We start from the raw sequence: 16917 nt of genomic DNA on the forward strand, positions 1-16917 counted from the left end.
AGGGGGCAGCGAGAAGCAGACTTTGACCCACGCCCTCAGAGCCGGGGGCCAGCCCCATGAAAGGCCTGGCTGTCTGAGTGAGACCACTCTGAGCTGTCCGAGGGAGCTGCCCCGTCCCCAAGGGGTGGCTCCGCCTCTCAGAGACCAGGATGGCCTCTGGTGGATTCCCCCCAGCAAGGCAGGCACATTTGTCAACATCCTAAATTCCCCTTCGGGGTCCCTACCTCTCTCCCAAAAAGGCTCTGAGGCAGCCTGCACACACAGGACACAGTGCACTGGGAGCCGAGATGCAAACAGAGCTAAGAAACCAAATAAGGGAGACGCAATTATGTTAGGAATCCAGCTGCACAAATATACTGCCATAGAGAATTGCATTTGGCCTTGAGAGTCCCAGCAGACAAAGCAAAAACGGGTAGCAGTGGATTCCAAACTCGGGTGAAAAGAGGGAGCAGCCATCCATGAAGCCAGCCTGAGGGCTGGGGGGGCACCAGTGGGCTGCTCCAGGCTTCTAATTCCCATATAATATCAGGTCAGATCTTCATTCTAGAAGATAAACAATGGTCCCCAGTGCCCTACACAAACATCCTCGTTTTACTTCTAGCCACAGGGTGAATTGGCATTTGACACTTTTCAAAATTTGGGGGTGAAAAAGGTAGAGAAAAGCAGTAATTTTCATTACGACCTCCTATATGCTATGCATTTGGTTAACATTTATTGCAGTGATGGCGAACCTATGACACGCATGTCAGAGGTGACACGCGAACTCATTTTTTTGGTTGATTTTTCTTTGTTAAATGGCATTTAAATATATAAAATAAATATCAAAAATATAAGTCTTTGTTTTACTATGGTTGCAAATATCAAAAAATTTCTATATGTGACACGGCACCAGAGTTAAGTTAGGGCTTTTCAAAATGCTGACACGCCGAGCTCAAAAGGTTTGCCATCACTCATTTATTGAATACCTAGTATGTATCAAGTTCTATGTTAAGAGCTTTCAGATGTATTATCTCAGTAATTCTCATATTTACCCTGTGAGGCATTGTTACTCTACCCATTGCACTGATGAGCAAACCAAGGCTGACAGAAAAGCAGGTACATTGCTTCTGAGCACCTGGGAAATGGTAGAATTTAAGACACTCCCAGACCCACCAGCCATAGTCCACATTTACATCTCTGTAGCACTTCCATAAGCCTTAGAGATGGGGAAGACAGAAGGAATTCTTCCCATCTGAGCCTCAGAGAGGGGAGCAAACTACCCCAGTCAACGGCCGAGGAGAAAACAGAGGCCATGGACCTGAGTCCCTGTCCAGAGCCCAGAGTCTGATACAGACGATCACGCGGTGGGCTCCCCTTCTGACCTCCAATCCTTGGGGGAAACTGCTTTATAGGGAAGGACTTTTACTTTGGAGTGACAGAAATGTTTTGGGACTGGATAGAGGTGATGGTTGTACAAGATGATGAATGTACTAAATGTCACTGAATTATACACTTTAAAATGGGTCATTGTGCCCTGGAAGGGTGGCTCAGTTGGTTAGAGCATTGTCCCATATGCCAAAAGGTTTCGGGTTTGATTCCCAGTCAGGGCGCATGCCTAGGTTGTGGGTTCAATCCCTGGTTGGGACACATACAGGAGGCAACCAATTGATATATATATATATATATATATATATATATATATATATATATATATAGAGAGAGAGAGAGAGAGAGAGAGAGAGAGAGAGAGAGAGAGGAGATACGTGTGTGTGTGTGTGTGTGTGTGTGTGTGTGTACACACATGTATGTATCTCCTCGGATGAGGATAAAATAAATAAATAAAATGGGTAATTGTATGTTATATTTCACCTTGAAAAAGATGTTTAACTGTTCAGAAAAACATTTTAGATAAGTATCAGGTAAGCCTCCTAAATGAAATTAAATGTAAAATGCCAATTACATTAGCAAAAAATGATGTTGGAAGCAGACTGTTTAGCATGGTACCTGGCACATAGTAAAAATGGTGGGCAGCTTTTATTATTAGCTCTCTAGGCCTCAGTTTCCTCATCTGCCAAATGGGGCATTTACCTACAGTCTCCAAGACTTGGCTTCCAGGAAGAAGCCCTCAGCAAGGCCCCCAAGGCCCCTCACAGACAGCCCGCCACATCTCCTGCTCACACCATGTGCCCCCAGCCTCCCCGGCTCTGTCATTTCCACACACTCATCATGCCACTGCCCACCACAGAGCCTGTGCCGTGCCATGCCCTCTGCTAGAGCGCTCTTCCCTCTCCTCTCCATTTCTGCAGTGCCTACTCACCCCTCAGCTCCATTCTCTCTCCCCGCATCCTCAGGCTCCTGGCACCTGTACCTCGCCTCTTAAATGCTCTCCCTGTAATGAATGACAGCGTTTATTTAATGGCCGCATTTGGTTGGCACTGGACCAGAAGATCGGCCAGGCAGGAGCCTTCTCCTTCTACTCCTGGTGCCCACAGGGCCCACAGAGCCTGGCCCGTTGAGGAACAAATGAACGAGTTTGCTCAGCGGGTCCCCGATTCCCACTAGTGTCTCCCCACGAAGGCAGGGAGAACACAGGCCATGCGGTCAGGCGAGGTTCCCCGCTGCAGGTCCATCTCTTCTCCCTGCCCCTTCACCCCATTCTAGAACAGAGCCTGGGCATCACCTGCCTGCCTCCACCCCCAGGGTAAAAATAACCTTGTCCGAAATCTTACACCTACCCTCACCTGTCCTCAGGAGAACTCCCCCTGCCCCACAAAGAGCCTGCAGGGGGCAGCAGGGGCTGAGAGGGCATTTCCTGAATGCTTTTCCATTCCTGTCCCATCTGACCCGGGGACACATACTGGAGGGGTTGTCACTGGCGAGGTACACAGGGGACCCAAGCCCAGAGAAGTCCCAAGCCCTGTCCAAGGTCCCCCGGTTCTGAACCACAGAACCAGGCTCAAGCTTAAGTGCAGGCCTGCTGCCTCCACCTACCCTGCAGCCCCTTCCTCCACCATGAGAGTGAGGAGGGTGTCGGAGGTCGATTACAACGGCCTGCTCGTATGCCTAGGGAAACTGAGGCACTGGGAGCTCTGTCCAAGGTTACTGAGAAGCTGAGGAGGGCTTACCCACCCCATCTCCTCCAAGAGCACTGTGAGGACCTGGGAGAGGCACGGCTAATGAAGGGAGTGCCCGTGTTAGGGAGCACCGTTTGAGGGGCTGGAGAGGATAGAGCAGTTGGGCTGGACAGGGCCTTGTCTTTCCTAAACCACGCGAGACTCCAGTAGCCCTCGCTTCTCAGCTTTGGGAAAATGAAAATGTGGGGGAGGATGCACCATGGGACCGGGGGTTCCAGAGCCAGGTAGGCTGCATGGGAACCCAGACCTACCCTCAGAAACACGGGGGCACAGGTGACTTGCTTCGCCCCTCCACCCCCTTCCACCCAGTGATTCATATGTTCCCCAGGTGAGCACCCCCCACAGGCCAGTTTCCTCGTCTGTACAATGAGATCATAGGTACTCTGTCCAGAGTGCAAAGAGAGGGGGCATATGGAAAGTGCTAGGTCGACTGCAATGGTTCTGCCCTCCTTTTATTCCGGAGCATCTGAGCAGAGCCTGCCAGAGGGACAAGCCTGAGTGGGAGAGCTGGGGTTGCCTAGGGGGTGCTGTTACACTGAGGGGAGGCAGGAGCCTGTGGGAGTGTGTGCGGAGACTGCAGGGGGAGGAACTGGCCTGTGGGGCAGGGGGTTCAATTAACCTTAGCCAACATCCTCACTGCCACTTCTCTGTATTGCTTGGGTGCTGTCCCAGCGGTATGCCCCATAACTAATGATCAATGGGGCATGAGCAAGTTCTTTCATGTCTCCGGCCCCAGCTTCCTCATTTATAAAATTGAAAGGGTGGGTGTGTAGGTGAGATTGAGAACAATTGTTCTCCCTTCTTAAATAGTTAATATGTGCCAGGCACTGTGCTAAGCATTTTCTATGCATTATCTCATTCAATCTTCACACGGTCCTACTAGTTGAATGCTGTTAGTATTCCCATTTTATAGATGGGAAAACAGAGGCTCAGAAAGGGAAAGTAGCTTACACACGCACACGCACACACACACAATCACAAAGTCAGTAAAGGACAGAGATGGGACTTGAACCAAGTCTATTTAACTCAAAGGCTGAGGCTGCTTGGCCACTTTGCCATAAATAACTGCTTTCTCATTTGATGGGCAAGGTAGTTACTTCATCATCCCAGGCATTGGGCCAGGCACAGCCCTTCCTCACCCCACAGGCCAGGCCGGGACCCGTACAGGGATTCTCCCCTCCCTGCCCACCCCCACGTGCTCCGCTATCAGTACCTCCTCCCAGCACAGTCCAGAGTCAAGGCACTTGTCCTGCTGGATGCTCAAGTGCCAGCGCCTGCGAGGTCCTCCCAGTAGACAGCCAAGGCTGCTGCTGGACACCGCCTCTGGGTCACCATGGCAACAGGTGGCCATCCTGACAACAACCCTGTTTAACCTTGAAGATGAGCACACCAGCTACAGGTACCATAAATCCCCTCCAGGAGGGCAAGGGAGAGGGAGAGAGACCAAGAAGAGGGAAAGAGGGGAGGAGAAGAGAGAGGTGACAGAGACACAGAGAAAGACTTGAAACAGAGAACAGAAAATCCATGAGGTCCAAGAATAGGAGCTGGGAGAGAAGAGAGCAAGTGGAAGAAAATCAATCTCTCCCTTTCTCTCTCTCCAGAGGGAAGTAAGGGAAGCAGGAAAGGGGCCCCCTCTTCCCTCCCAGGCTGCACACATTCCTCAGGCCTGAGCTGCTCCTCTCAGCCCTATAGGATTCTGGCTGCAGCTGGGACTTCCTGCCCCAGGAAGCTAGCAACATGTTGGGTGGCCCCTTCCAGGCCCAGCTGCTCCTCCAGCCACTGCAGGCCCCTCCTTCTGAGGCATGGGGCCCCCCACCCCCACCCCCACCCCCACCCCCACCCCCACCCCCAGCCCAGCAGGTGAGGCCACTTCCCCAGCCCCTCAGGCAGCACCTTCAGACTGGCCTCCCCTATACTCCCTGAGGCCCCAGATGTCCCAGCTCTCCTGACTACCCAGTCTTCAGTCCTCATCTTCTTTCCCAGCTTCCCCTCACACAACACACTGACTTTGCCCCCAAAGTGTTCAAGGCCCTCGCTGGTTTGGCTCAGTGGATAGAATGTCAGCCTGCGGACCCAAGGGTCCACGGTTCAATTCCGGTCCAGGGCAAGTACCTTGGTTGCAGGCTCCTCCCTGGCCCTGGGCCCTGGTCAGGGCACATACAGGAGGCAACCAATCGATATGTTTCTCTCACATCGATATTTCTCTCTGTCTTCCCCTCTCTCTTCCTCTCTCTCTAAAAATCAATGGGAAAATATCCTCGGGTGAGGATTTAAAAAATCAAATAAATACAAAGTGTTCAAGAAACCTTTCTAAGCAGGGCCAAGTGGCAAGTGCAGGGGCTGTGACTTCGTGCGCGGAACGCATTCCTTTACACCAGTAAGGAGCAGACCAGGCCTCAGAATGAGCCTTGCAAGGAGACACCAACCCTGGAAGGGCTGCTTCTGGGGCCCTGAGTCACCAGGTCTCAGGGTGAGGCCCACAGCTGCCCACCATTTGTGGCAGGGGCTGCTGCGCTCTGAGGCGGGTGCACCACAAGCTCTCCACCGGCACTTACCGTGCTCCAAGTCTTTCCCTGACCTCCAGCTCTGGCTGCAAGACACGTGTGCTGGTCCCAACCCCCTCCCACCCCCCATCACACCCTATGGGTGCCCTATGCTGTCTGAGGACTCTCAGCCACAGTCAAGGTTTGTTGAAGAAATGATAAGCAGGGCACAGAGAGAAGAAAGAAAAAAACAGGAAGGCCCGGGGGACTGGCAAGCAGGCTCCCCTGACCCAGGCTGCGTGGGCATCCTGGTCCCGCCCCTGTCTCTCTGAATGACCTTAAGCATTTATGTAAGACACGCTGACCCTCGCTTTTCAGACCTATAAAGTGGCAATAATGTTCATAGAGAGGATTCAATGAGATTTTATGTGCAAGTTGCTTGGAATAAGGTCTGACACATCGAAAGTGCTTGGAAAGTGTTAGCACTTCATGTTAAAAAGCAAGGCATGGCCCTAGCTCAGTGGTTCTCAACCTTGGCTGCACATTAGAACAGTGGTTCTCAACTTTCCTAATGCCGCAGCCCTTTAATACAGTTCCTCATGTTGTGGTGACCCCCAATTTCATTGTTACAAATTGAACATAATTAAAGCATAGTGATTAACCACAAAAACAATATGTAATTATATATGTTTTCTGATGGTCTTAGGCGACCCCTGTGAAAGGGTCGTTAGACCCCCAAAGGGGTCGCGACCCACAGGTTGCGAACCGCTGCATTAGAATCACCTGGGAATCTTTCTCAAATCCTGATTTCTGGGCCTCATCCTCCGGAAATTGTTTCTTTGTTACTAATGTTGTGGCCCCACCCCATAACAAAGAAACAGAATTTCCAGAGGGTGAGGCCCAGAAATCAGGATTTTAAAAAGATTCCCAGGTGATTCTAATGTGCAGCCAAGGTTGAGAACCACTGCCCTAGCTGGTTTGACTCAGTGGATAGAGCGTCAGCCTTCGAACTGAAGGGTCCCAGGTTCAATTCCAGTCAAGGGCACATGCCTGGGTTGCAGGCTCTGTCCCCAGTAGGGGGCATGCAGGAGGCAGCTGACCAATGATTCTCTCTCATCATTAATGTTTCTATCTCTCTCTCCCTCTCCCTTCCTCTCTGAAATCAATAATAATATATTTTTTAAAATAAATAATCAATAAAATAAAAGGCAAGGCATTGCCTGGTCGGTGTGGCTCAGTGGTTGAGCGTTTACCCATGAACCAGGAGGTCACCGTTCGATTCCCAGTCAGGGCACATGCCCGGGCTGCGGACTTGAGCCCCAGTAGGGGGCATGTGGAAGGCAGACAATCAATGACATTTCTCTCTCATCGATGTTTCCATCTCTCTATCCCTCTAACTTCCTCTCTCTCTAAAAATCTATAAAAACATTTTTTTTAAAAGCAAGGCATTATTGAGCGACGCAGGAAATCGTCGGAGCCAGGAAGAGCCTGCACAGCCCCCTGTGACTGAGCCCTCGCCCCACTTGAGGATGAAGCCCACCTCCGGGTCGATGGGAGAGCTGAGGGAGCTTCCGGCAGCGGTGGGGTGCGCAGGCCTGTCATCCCCACTCTGTGACAACCCTGCCAGGTGACCGTGCAGTCTGTTAGCACCAGGGCTTCGCTGCAGCCACCGATCCAGACATCGAACAGGACGGAGTCTGTGGCTTTCCACGGAGGCTTCCCACACAGACGTCCACACAACCGAACCAACTCAGGGAGCCCTAAGACGCCTCACCGTGGAAATGGCTTCTTGGGAAGGAAGGAGACAACCACTAGAAACCAGCTCAGGTTCATTGGGAACAGGCCTCCAGGCACAAGGGTAGAGGTCACGGGGCGGGAGTAGACATCGTTTGTGTTTGCATAGACCCAGAGCATGGTGAAGGGCTCAGTACGTGTGTTCGATAGACCCTGGGAGGTGTCTCCTGGGGACTAGCACATTTGTCTGCTCTGTTCAACACTGGATCAAATGGCTTGAATAAAGACACATTGATGGCCACCTGAAACCTAACAGGAAACTCACACCGAGCAGATGAAAACAAACAAGATTTACGGTATCAGCCTGCGCATTTACATTTTTTTCTATTGCCATCCCTTTGCTTTAAGTTATATGCATGCTGGGTGGCTCAAACTTAATGGTTGTTTATGCAAAAACAGCCACATGACTTCATCTGTCCACAGCTCAACAGTGACAACTCCTGCTGTGAGTAAAGGAGCACCCTGTGGCTGCTGCAGCGTCTGCTGTCATGAGCGGTGGGGGCATGTTTAGGGCAGGAAAGGGTTAGTGGCCGGGAGAAGACAGCCCCCCACTGGGGTGTGGCCCAGCCCTGTGAGGGAACAGGGAGTGGAAAAGGACAACCATGCCCCAGGAGGGACAGTGAGGGGGCTGGGCTACATTTGACCTGGGGGACAGGCCTCTCGCTGTAAATCTAAGGTCTGGCTGGGTCAGAGGACAGGAAGGGTCTTAGTAAGGTATAAAACCAAGACCAGACAGGGATGGACAAGGTTAGAGAGAGGCCAATTCTGGCTGGGCATCAACACAGATCCTTCTTTTATACATATACTAGAGGCCCTGTGCACAAAACTCGTGCACTGGGGGGGGGGGGTGTCCCTCAGCACGACTTGCAACCTCTCACAGTCCGGGAGCCCTCGGGGTATATCCCACTGCTGCAGAGGCGGGAGAGGCTCCTGCCACCGCCACTGCGCTTACCAGCTGTGAGCCTGGCTTCTGGCTGAGCGTCACTCCCCTTGTGAGAGTGCACTGACCATGAGGAGGCAGCTCCTGCGTTGAGCGTCTGCCCCCTGATGGTCAGTGTGTGTCATAGCGACCGGTCCTCCTGCCGTTGGGCCAAAACCAGCTCTCCAGCATCCCCTGAGGGGTCCTGGATTGTGAGAGGGCGCAGGCCAGGCCGAGGGACCTCACCAATGCACAATCGGGCCAGGGAGGGGAGGGATATGGGAGGTTGGCCAGCCAGGGAGGGACTGCGGGAGGGCTCCAGGGTGTGTCTGGCCCATCTTGCTCAGTCCCGATCAGCTGGACACCAGCAGCAAACTAACCTACCGGTCTGAGAGTCTGCCCCCTGGTGGTCAGTGCACATCATAGCAACTGGTCAACCGGTCAACTGTCTGCCCCCTGGTGGTCAGTGCACATCATAGTGAGCAATTGAGTGGCCTTAGCATATCATTAGCATATTAAGCTTTGATTGGTTGAACAGTTGACGGGATGACTGGACACTTAGCATATTAGGCTTTTATTATATAGGATATTTTTATTGATTTCAGAGAGAAAGGGAGAGGGAGAGAGAGAGATAGAAACATCAAGGATGAGAGAGACTCATTGATCGGCCTCAATCAGGCCGGACCCCACCCATGTACAAATCTGTGCATTAGGTCTCTAGTAAACAAATAAAGGAATAAAATAATTTTAGAGAGTGAAAAGTGCTACCCAAAAAGATAATAAAAATGGCGGATGTGACAAAGAGAGAAGATGGTGGATGGGAGGAGCTAATTTGGGTTGGGTAATCCAGATCTGAATGAATGACAAAAAGGAGTGATTTTGCAAGGCTCTGGGGACACAAGGTTGGGTCAGGGGGACAGAGGGTACAAAGATCCCAAGTTGGGACAAGGACGGGCTTGGCTGCCAGGGGAATAGCAGGGTGGCCAGGGCTCTGGCGTGGTGTCAGGGAGGGGCAAGTGGGAAATGCAGCCAGGGGAACAGACAAGTAGGCCATTGTCACCCAAAGCCTCGTCGGTTCCAGTGGGATTTGGATTTCACTCCAAGTGTGACGGGAAGAACTGGAAGCTGTAAGTGGGGAGGGAGGTGGCCTGACCTGCATTAAGATCACCCTGCTGTTGTGTGGGGGTGGATTAGGGGCTGAGAGAGAAAGCAGGGAGCCTCCTCATGGGCCAGTGCCGTCCAGGGGGAGGTGATGGAGCCCAGGCTGGACTAGTAACACTAGAGATGCAGACAGATGATGGCCCCAGGGAGTACTGGGAGGTGGAGCCAGCAGTGCTGACGGATTCCACACCTGAGCATGAGAGAAAGGGAGGGTACAGGCAGGACCCAGGTTCTGACACATGGCTGGTGAGTGACGGTGCTGGTTACTGAGCTGGGGGTGACTGGGGAGAAATAAGTAGAGGATGCAATCAATAATTTTTGATATCCTATTGAACACTTCAAGAGAGATAGATGTCAGGGAGGCAACAACGTTCAAGATTGGAGGCCACTGGGGAAGAACTGCAGCTGGAGACATGAGAGTATTTGGGCATTTAAGATCCACAGGACTCTGCACCCTGTGGCCGGTCAAATATGGCTGCTAATCCTTTGCCGCTATTCCCTGGGACAGGTCAAGGCTAGCCCTCCTCGCCTTGAATCTATGTCACAGGTTGTGACATTTCACCTGGTGACTTCTGAGGCTGGATCATGAGAAGCCTGGCAGCTTCCACTCAGGCCTCTCGGAGCCCTTGCTCTCATGCAGCGGCTGCCAGGTGGGAAGTCTGACCACGCTGAGACCGTCATACGAAAAAGGCCCCACGTTGGTGCTGGGAATGACAGTCCCAGCGAGGCCCAGCCTTCCGGCCATGCCAAGCAGCCAGATACCCGCGATGCCATCTTGGACTCCCTAGTCCAGCCCACCCACCAGTTGAACACCCGCAAGTAATCTTGGATGGCGTCATCTCCATCAACACCAGATAGAGCAGAACAGTCACCCAGCTAAGCCCCACCCAATTCCTAACAAAATCTCAAAATACAATAAAAGGGTTCTTGTTTTTAAGCCACTAAGTTTTGGGGGTAGCTTGTCACACAACATAGCAACCAGGACAGACATCGTCTGAAGAGAGAGCCAAGACAGAGCTATTTAGAGGTAGGGTGGGAGGAGGACTCTGCGAAGGAGACTGAGAAGGGGCACTGGGTGAGGTGGGAGGAGCCCTAGCAGGGGCGGGGGGGGGGGGGGGTGTTCCAAAGGAGGGGGCTGCTGGTCCAGAGGCAGTCAAGGCAGATGGGGAGAAAAGCTATGAGGGAGCAGAAGGAGGGAGGGTGGAGAGAGAGAGGAGTCCAATCAGAGTGAGTTAGAGAAAGGCGGAGAGGTAAAGAAGTGGAAGCAGGGACCACAGAAAACTTTCAGAGATTTTTGTGAGGAAGGGGAGTAAAGAAACAAAATAATAGTTGGAAGGGGACATGGGGACAGGGGAGGGATGTTGTTACCTGGGAGCTATTAGAGCTCATTTGCCTGCTAATGGAACAGAGCAAGTAGGAGAGGGGTCCCCCTGAGCCGGAGAGCTGCCTACATTACAGGGGCTGCCCAAGAACTGCCCTCGAAGAAGCTCAAAGATCCCTTTTCAGATATCGATGGCAGCCATTCATTGTGCCTACTGTGTGCCAGGCCTAGTCCTTGGGGGTCCTTTAATTCTCAGCTCCACTCTGAAGCAGGAGTCCTCACTTTATAGTTGGAAAAAAACAACAACTCAGGGATCATGGAAAGATCCACCCAAGGACACAAGGCCAGGAAAAGACAGGGCGAGATTGAACTTGTGTTCTCTGACTCCGGAGGGGGATGCCAGTTGGAGGGAAACCCAGTCACCAGCCCGGGGACTTCTGAGACAGAGCCTGGCACTCTGGAGACCCTGCATGAGTTGCCTCCCAGCGTCCCTGACTCCCAGGTGGTATGGAGAAAAACTGGAAGGAGTGGTCTCTGACCTGTCCATCCCCCCTGGGCAGCACCCCCACATCGTCATCCCACCGCGGGCTAGCCACAGGCGGAGCAGGCTTGGAAGTGCCTCCCAGCCTCCTACCTGCCTAGCTGAGATCAGGTTTGTGCAGCGAGACACACCTGAGCCTGGCTGCCGGAAGCTCTCTATCTTCAGAAGCCAGGTGTGGCCTGTGGAGCCGGTACACTCAGTCTCAGGAGGCCCTCAGGGTGCGGTGGAGGGAGCGGGGAAGCAATTCTGTGCTTGTCCCCTCCCCATTTTCTTGGGGGGGGGGAATCCCTCCCCTTGACCTAAAGTCATTTAACCCTCAGCCCCTTCTTCTCCCCCACCCATCCCCACGCACCCCACTGCTCTCAAGGCCTGTAGGCACACCATTTAATCTCATAAAACTCATCTGTGTAACTGCCAGCATGGAATAGACCTGCTTGGCACTAAACAGGCTCAAATGACAAAGACCATTATTAGCCCCGAGTCCCCAAGTTACAGGTGAGGAAATGGGCTAGGAAAGGCTGTGAAAGGCAGGCTGCTACTCACTAATCAAGACTCACCAATCCAGCAGGAGTCTTCCGACTCCAGACCACCCATCTGTGCCCCCCACTGCTCACTGGGGTAAAGAAGGAGAGAAGCAAGTCTCTCCACACCCTCCCTCCCCAAGGAATCAAGGAAATTGAGACCCACCTGGTGGAGCTCAGCCTGGAGTGTGCTGGCACCTGAGGCTACTCTAGGAAGGCTCCAGGGCCGCACCCTTCCGACCTCTAATCATTCAGGCCTGGGAGCAGGGCCACACCCCCAGGGGCGGATCACAGCCTGCTCTAGAGGTCACAAGTAGGGCAAGGCCAAGGAGTGGGGAGATCTGGGGCTCGGCAGTGCCACCCACCGTGAGCAACAGGTTCCCTGCTTGGAGAAGACTCCCCCGGCCCTGAGGGCACCCTCACCCCAGCGGGCAAGGGGCGGACCCCTGAGCCCCGCCCGTGGATGCCTCACCCCAGCATCCCATCCTGAGTGACGGCCCCAGGGCAGGAGCAAGCAGACCAGGTAAAGCGTGTACACCTGCTTCCTGTGCTGTAAGTGGTGCCCCAACGAGGAGACAGGAAGCTCCTTGAGGACAGGGGGCAAGTCCCATGTCCCTGCGGAGTCCCAATGTCTCGTTACAATTTCCCAGCTTTACTGCGATGTAGTTGACAAATAAAAATTATACGTATTATTTAGGTTGCACAGTGTGATGTTTTAATATACATCAGCGCTTCTCAACCTGTGGATCTCGACCCCTTTGGAGGTCAAACGACCCTTTCACAGGGGTCGCCTAAGACCATCGGAAAACACATATATAATTACATGTTGTTTTTGTGATTCATCACTCTGCTTTAATTATGTTCAATCTGTAACAATAAAAATACATCCTGCATATCAGATATTTACATGACAATTCATAACAGTAGCAAAATTACAGTTATGAAGTAGCAACGAAAATAATTTTATGGTTGGAGGTCACCACAACATGAGGAACTGTATTAAAGGGTCGAGGCATTAGGAAGGTTGAGGACCAGATATACATATACATTGTGAAATGATTGCCACAATCAAAAGGTGCTTAAATCTGACATGAACTAGTTAAGGTCTGACTTGCTGAGGGAAAATTATTACTATTCCAGAAGCCCCAGGCGGGATATACGTATCACACGGCTGAGGGGTCACTGCCGCATTCTCTCCTCGCACAGCTGTCTCTCCTCCAGGGAGCCCGGCCTGTCCCCGAGGCTGTGAGGGGCCACCTCTGGGCCTCCCCTGTCCCAGCCTGGCCACACTGTGCTGTCGTCATCAGTCTGTTCCTCTCTGTCTCCCCGTGGAAAGATCCATGGGGGCCCCTGAGGACAGGTCCACTCTGACTCATCCCTGCGTCCCCAAAGCACCAGACTCTGGTTCTTTCCATCGCTGCCCTGGTGCCACCTCCGACCCGCGAGGAGCACACAGGCCCACAGCCAGGGAGCTTCAGGCGAGTCGCCCGCCAGCACCATCTGCCCCTGGAGCCACAGGACACGGTGGCCACAGGGCAGCACTGTCGTGCCTCCGCCCAGCCAGGTCAGCCCAGGTCAAGAGCCACAGCCCCGGCGCCCCGCTCAGCGGCAGCTCGGGGTCAGACCTGGGATTCTCTAACTGGCTCAAAGCGACTCCATGCCAGGGCCTTGGTGCTCTTGTCTGTACAGCCAGATGAATACCAGCAGGCGGGTCTCTGCCTTCTCTGCACTGGGAGCAGCTCCCCTCATCCCCTGAAAATGTATGCCCGCACCAAGTTTGTCTCCACCCGCTCCTTGGTCCGGGGCACCTCTCGGCTGAGCCGGTCACTGTCTGCAGTGGTGCTGGAACGACCAGAGACACTGACAGATGAGAGCTTCAGCGGCTTGGCAGCCCCACGGCCCCTGACCTCGCTTATTTCTAGCCGCCGCTTCCAAACCAGTGCCATTTCAAGGGACAGCGACACAGCAGCCAAGTTCATTGGGGCTGGGGCTGCCACAGTAGGGGTGGCAGGCTCTCGGGCTGGAATTGGGCCTGTGTTTGGGAGCCTCATCATTGGCTATGCCAGGAACCCTTCTCTGAAGCAACAGCTCTTCTCCTACGCCATCTGGGCTTCGCCCTCTCAGAGGCCATGGGGCTCTTCTGCCTGATGGTGGCCTTTCTCCTCCTCTTCGCCATGTGAAGGAGCTGTCTCCACCTCCCATAGTTCTTTCTCCCGTGTCTTGTCTGCCCTGTATGCTCCTTTTCCTGTACCTCCCCAGGCAGCCTGGGGAAAGTGGCTGGCTCAGGGTTTGACAGAAGGAAGACATATAAATACTGTATTAATAAGAAAAAAAAATACCAGCAGGCGGGCAGAGCAGTGGGAAGTTTTAAACATGCCTGACACTCAGCAGGTACTCCACAAGAGGTAGCTCTTCCCTTCTCAGCTGACCAGCCGACCCTGTTATCCACCCACTGAGGAAACTGGTCCCAATGAGATGAAAAGAGCCAATACAGTGTTCACCGGGCCCATTATGTGCCAAGTTCTACAATCCTCCAAAGTCTGTCATGTCACCAATGACCTAGCAAGATCTGCAGGAAGACCGGCTCACAGATGAGGAAACGGAGGCCCAGAGTGAAGTGCGTTAGTGTCTCCAAGGCAGGTCTCTGGGCGCTTGCATTGTGAGCAGAGTGGTGGTGAGCCCCGCCACCCAGGGGCACCAGGGATGCCAGCTGGGCCCCGCCAGATCAGGCACAGGTGAAGGCAGTGGAGCGCCTCCCTGGGCCTGGTGTGCGCGAGGTAGGGGAAGGTGGGCAGCCTGGATCTGCACTGTCAGTGTGTGAAGGTGGCAGAGGAGGCTAGGATGGTGGGTGGGTCTGAGGATGACAGGCAGTGAAACCACATTTTGGGTGCAGAGGTCCCAGATGCCTCTCTGGTCAAGACAGGGGCTGGAAAAGGGTCCCAGCCTCATTGGTAGAGGTTCTGAGTCCCTCGCCAGCCATGCAAGCCCGGGCACATCATCTCACTTCTTGCCCGTATTGTGAGCAGCAGGGGTGGATGGGACAGCGGCTGGGACCTTCAGGGTGCTGGCCATTCAGGGAAGAACCATGAGGATGGGCTGCCTTGGTCCCTGAGCTTGGTGTGCAAGGACTGCGTACCGTGGCACCAAGCCTGGGGGGCCAGGGAGTCCTCAAGGAGCGCACGGTCTGGTGGGCAGGACTATACAACTCAGGGTATTCCAGACTCAAAACAGGGCCTAGCCCCCAAGCCTGCTACGTGGCAGCCGCGTCTCAGCCCCTCCAGCTGCGCTGCCCTCACTCACTCCACTCCAAGCCTCACTGGCCTCATTCAGCTGCTCAGATGCACCAAGCTCCATCCCCCGCTCCCCACTTGGAGCCTGCAGATGAATGCTGTTCCCTCTGCCTGGAATGCTCTTCCCCCAGTTCCTCCCACAGCTGCCTCTCAACTGCAAGGTTTCACCCAGTTATCACCTGCTCAGAGAACTCCTGCCCTCTCTCATTATTCTCTCCTGTTCTCTGTTCTCCAGACAGCCCAAGTTTAATCTCAGCAGTGCCACTTACTGGCTGTGTGACCTTGGGCAAGTTACTTAACCTCTCTGTCTCAGTTTCATCTTTAATACTGGCACAAAGCTATTACCTACTGCCGAGCTGTTATAAGGAATTACTGAGCTCAGGCATGCTTGGCACATAGCTAGCACTTATGTGACACTCATCCTACTGTTATTATTCACAGATTTTCCTTCTGTATTTCTTTGACTACCGTTTCACTTGGTCTCCCTCATTAGCTGTAGCTCCACACGACAGCCTGGGTTCATCCCAGTGTACTCAGCACCTGACACATGCTAATCCTGTGGAGGGAACAACTGAAGTCAGGAAAACATCCTAAGGAAATGCCATTAATTCTGGGAGCAGGCAGGATGGGAATTGGAATGGGAAATGATGGCCAAGCTGGGTTTTAAAAGATAAAGAGTCCTCCAGGATAGACTAAGAACGCTAAGGGTATCTGCCCATGGCTGAGACTGAGGTTCAAATGTGGCTCCTAAACAGGCTGAAGCTGTGTCTGAGCCTTGCCTCTTCCTCCAGGAAGCCTTCTGGGACCACTTCAGCCTGCTTCTGAGCTCCCACTGTCACTCATTCTTTCAGTAGTTTTTGCACTCCTACATATAATGGGCATGTCATTTTATGTCTATCGTTCTCCCTTCCAACCCCACACGGGGCAGCGGGGGGGGGGGGGAGCTTCCTCAATCAGATGACCCCTGCCATTCATTGTCAGGACCAACCTCAAGGGGATGCACAAACCCTTCACAAACATCCAGACCCCTAGGATGTCAAGGCTGGTGGGGACCTCAGGGACACCCAGAGATGGGGAACACCTGGTCCAAGGTGATATGAGAGCAACGGGGTGAAGATAAACTAATCCAGGGTGATCAAATGTTGTACCCTAAACCTCCCCATATCCGAACTAGATCCCCTAATGCGGCTGGAGTTTGGGAGTGGGGAGGCGCACCTCCAGCTTCCTCGGGTTCAAGGTGAAGCAGTGGGTCGCCACGGGGTATGGGGAACAGCATGTAGATCTGTGGGTTCATGTCAGCAGCACCACCAGCACAGGGCTTCTCAGAGGAACTGGACAAACAGCGGAGCTGTTTCGACAGTAAATAAAGTTCCTGGGCCCCGCCTGAGTCAGGCTAGAACTCATGCGGAGCAGGGATACCCAGCCTCCCACTGAGCTGCCAGCAGGTCCCTACCAGCCCAGTGTCCAGTGTAGACTGACCCTTGACCCCTGGATGGGAGACAGGAGGACAGAGGGACCTTTCCACTGGACAGACACTCAGTGCTCCTCCAGACCCTGCCCTGGCTCGGCAGCAGACTCACCACCTCCCTCATTCAGTCACTCCCTCCCTAACGCCCTCTCTCCCTTCTTCCCTCCTTCACCGTGCAGAGTGCTTGCTGAGTACCCAGTGGTGGGTACGAGCCAGAACATTCCAACTCCACAATGCCCGCTATCTGCAGAGCCGCAAGATACTGACAAGGGTCACCACCCCTGTGATGTGAAGCCTCCCTTTTAT

At 53.3% G+C, this 16917-nt stretch overlaps 2 protein-coding genes across 4 annotated transcripts in view; one reads left to right on the plus strand and one right to left on the minus strand.

Moving 5' to 3' along the window:
- The window catches only part of ACOT11 (acyl-CoA thioesterase 11), a 42503-nt gene that overhangs the window by 22261 nt on the left and 3325 nt on the right, over positions 1-16917 (minus strand). Inside the window, exon 1 of one of the 3 annotated variants that reach the window (XM_059689451.1) lies at positions 12020-12118. The exons of the other annotated variants lie outside the window; for them this stretch is intronic. The gene's annotated coding sequence lies outside the window, so the exon portion shown is untranslated. Of the gene's footprint in view, positions 1-12019; positions 12119-16917 lie in introns of those variants that run through there. 3 annotated transcript variants of the gene reach the window in all.
- On the plus strand, positions 13516-14077 carry LOC132231053 (ATP synthase F(0) complex subunit C2, mitochondrial-like). Its single transcript, XM_059689505.1, has one exon. It carries the CDS (start codon positions 13612-13614, stop codon positions 13999-14001), a length of 390 nt encoding a protein of 129 aa, XP_059545488.1. The 5' UTR covers positions 13516-13611; the 3' UTR covers positions 14002-14077.

The sequence above is a fragment of the Myotis daubentonii genome, chromosome 3, assembly GCF_963259705.1.
Source record: "Myotis daubentonii chromosome 3, mMyoDau2.1, whole genome shotgun sequence".
Classification (NCBI taxonomy): Eukaryota; Metazoa; Chordata; class Mammalia; order Chiroptera; family Vespertilionidae; genus Myotis; species Myotis daubentonii.

Coding starts and splice junctions, on each gene's coding strand:
- LOC132231053 (XM_059689505.1), top strand. CDS start 13,612: ATGTATGCCCGCACCAAGTTTGTCTCCACCCGCTCCTTGGTCCGGGGC.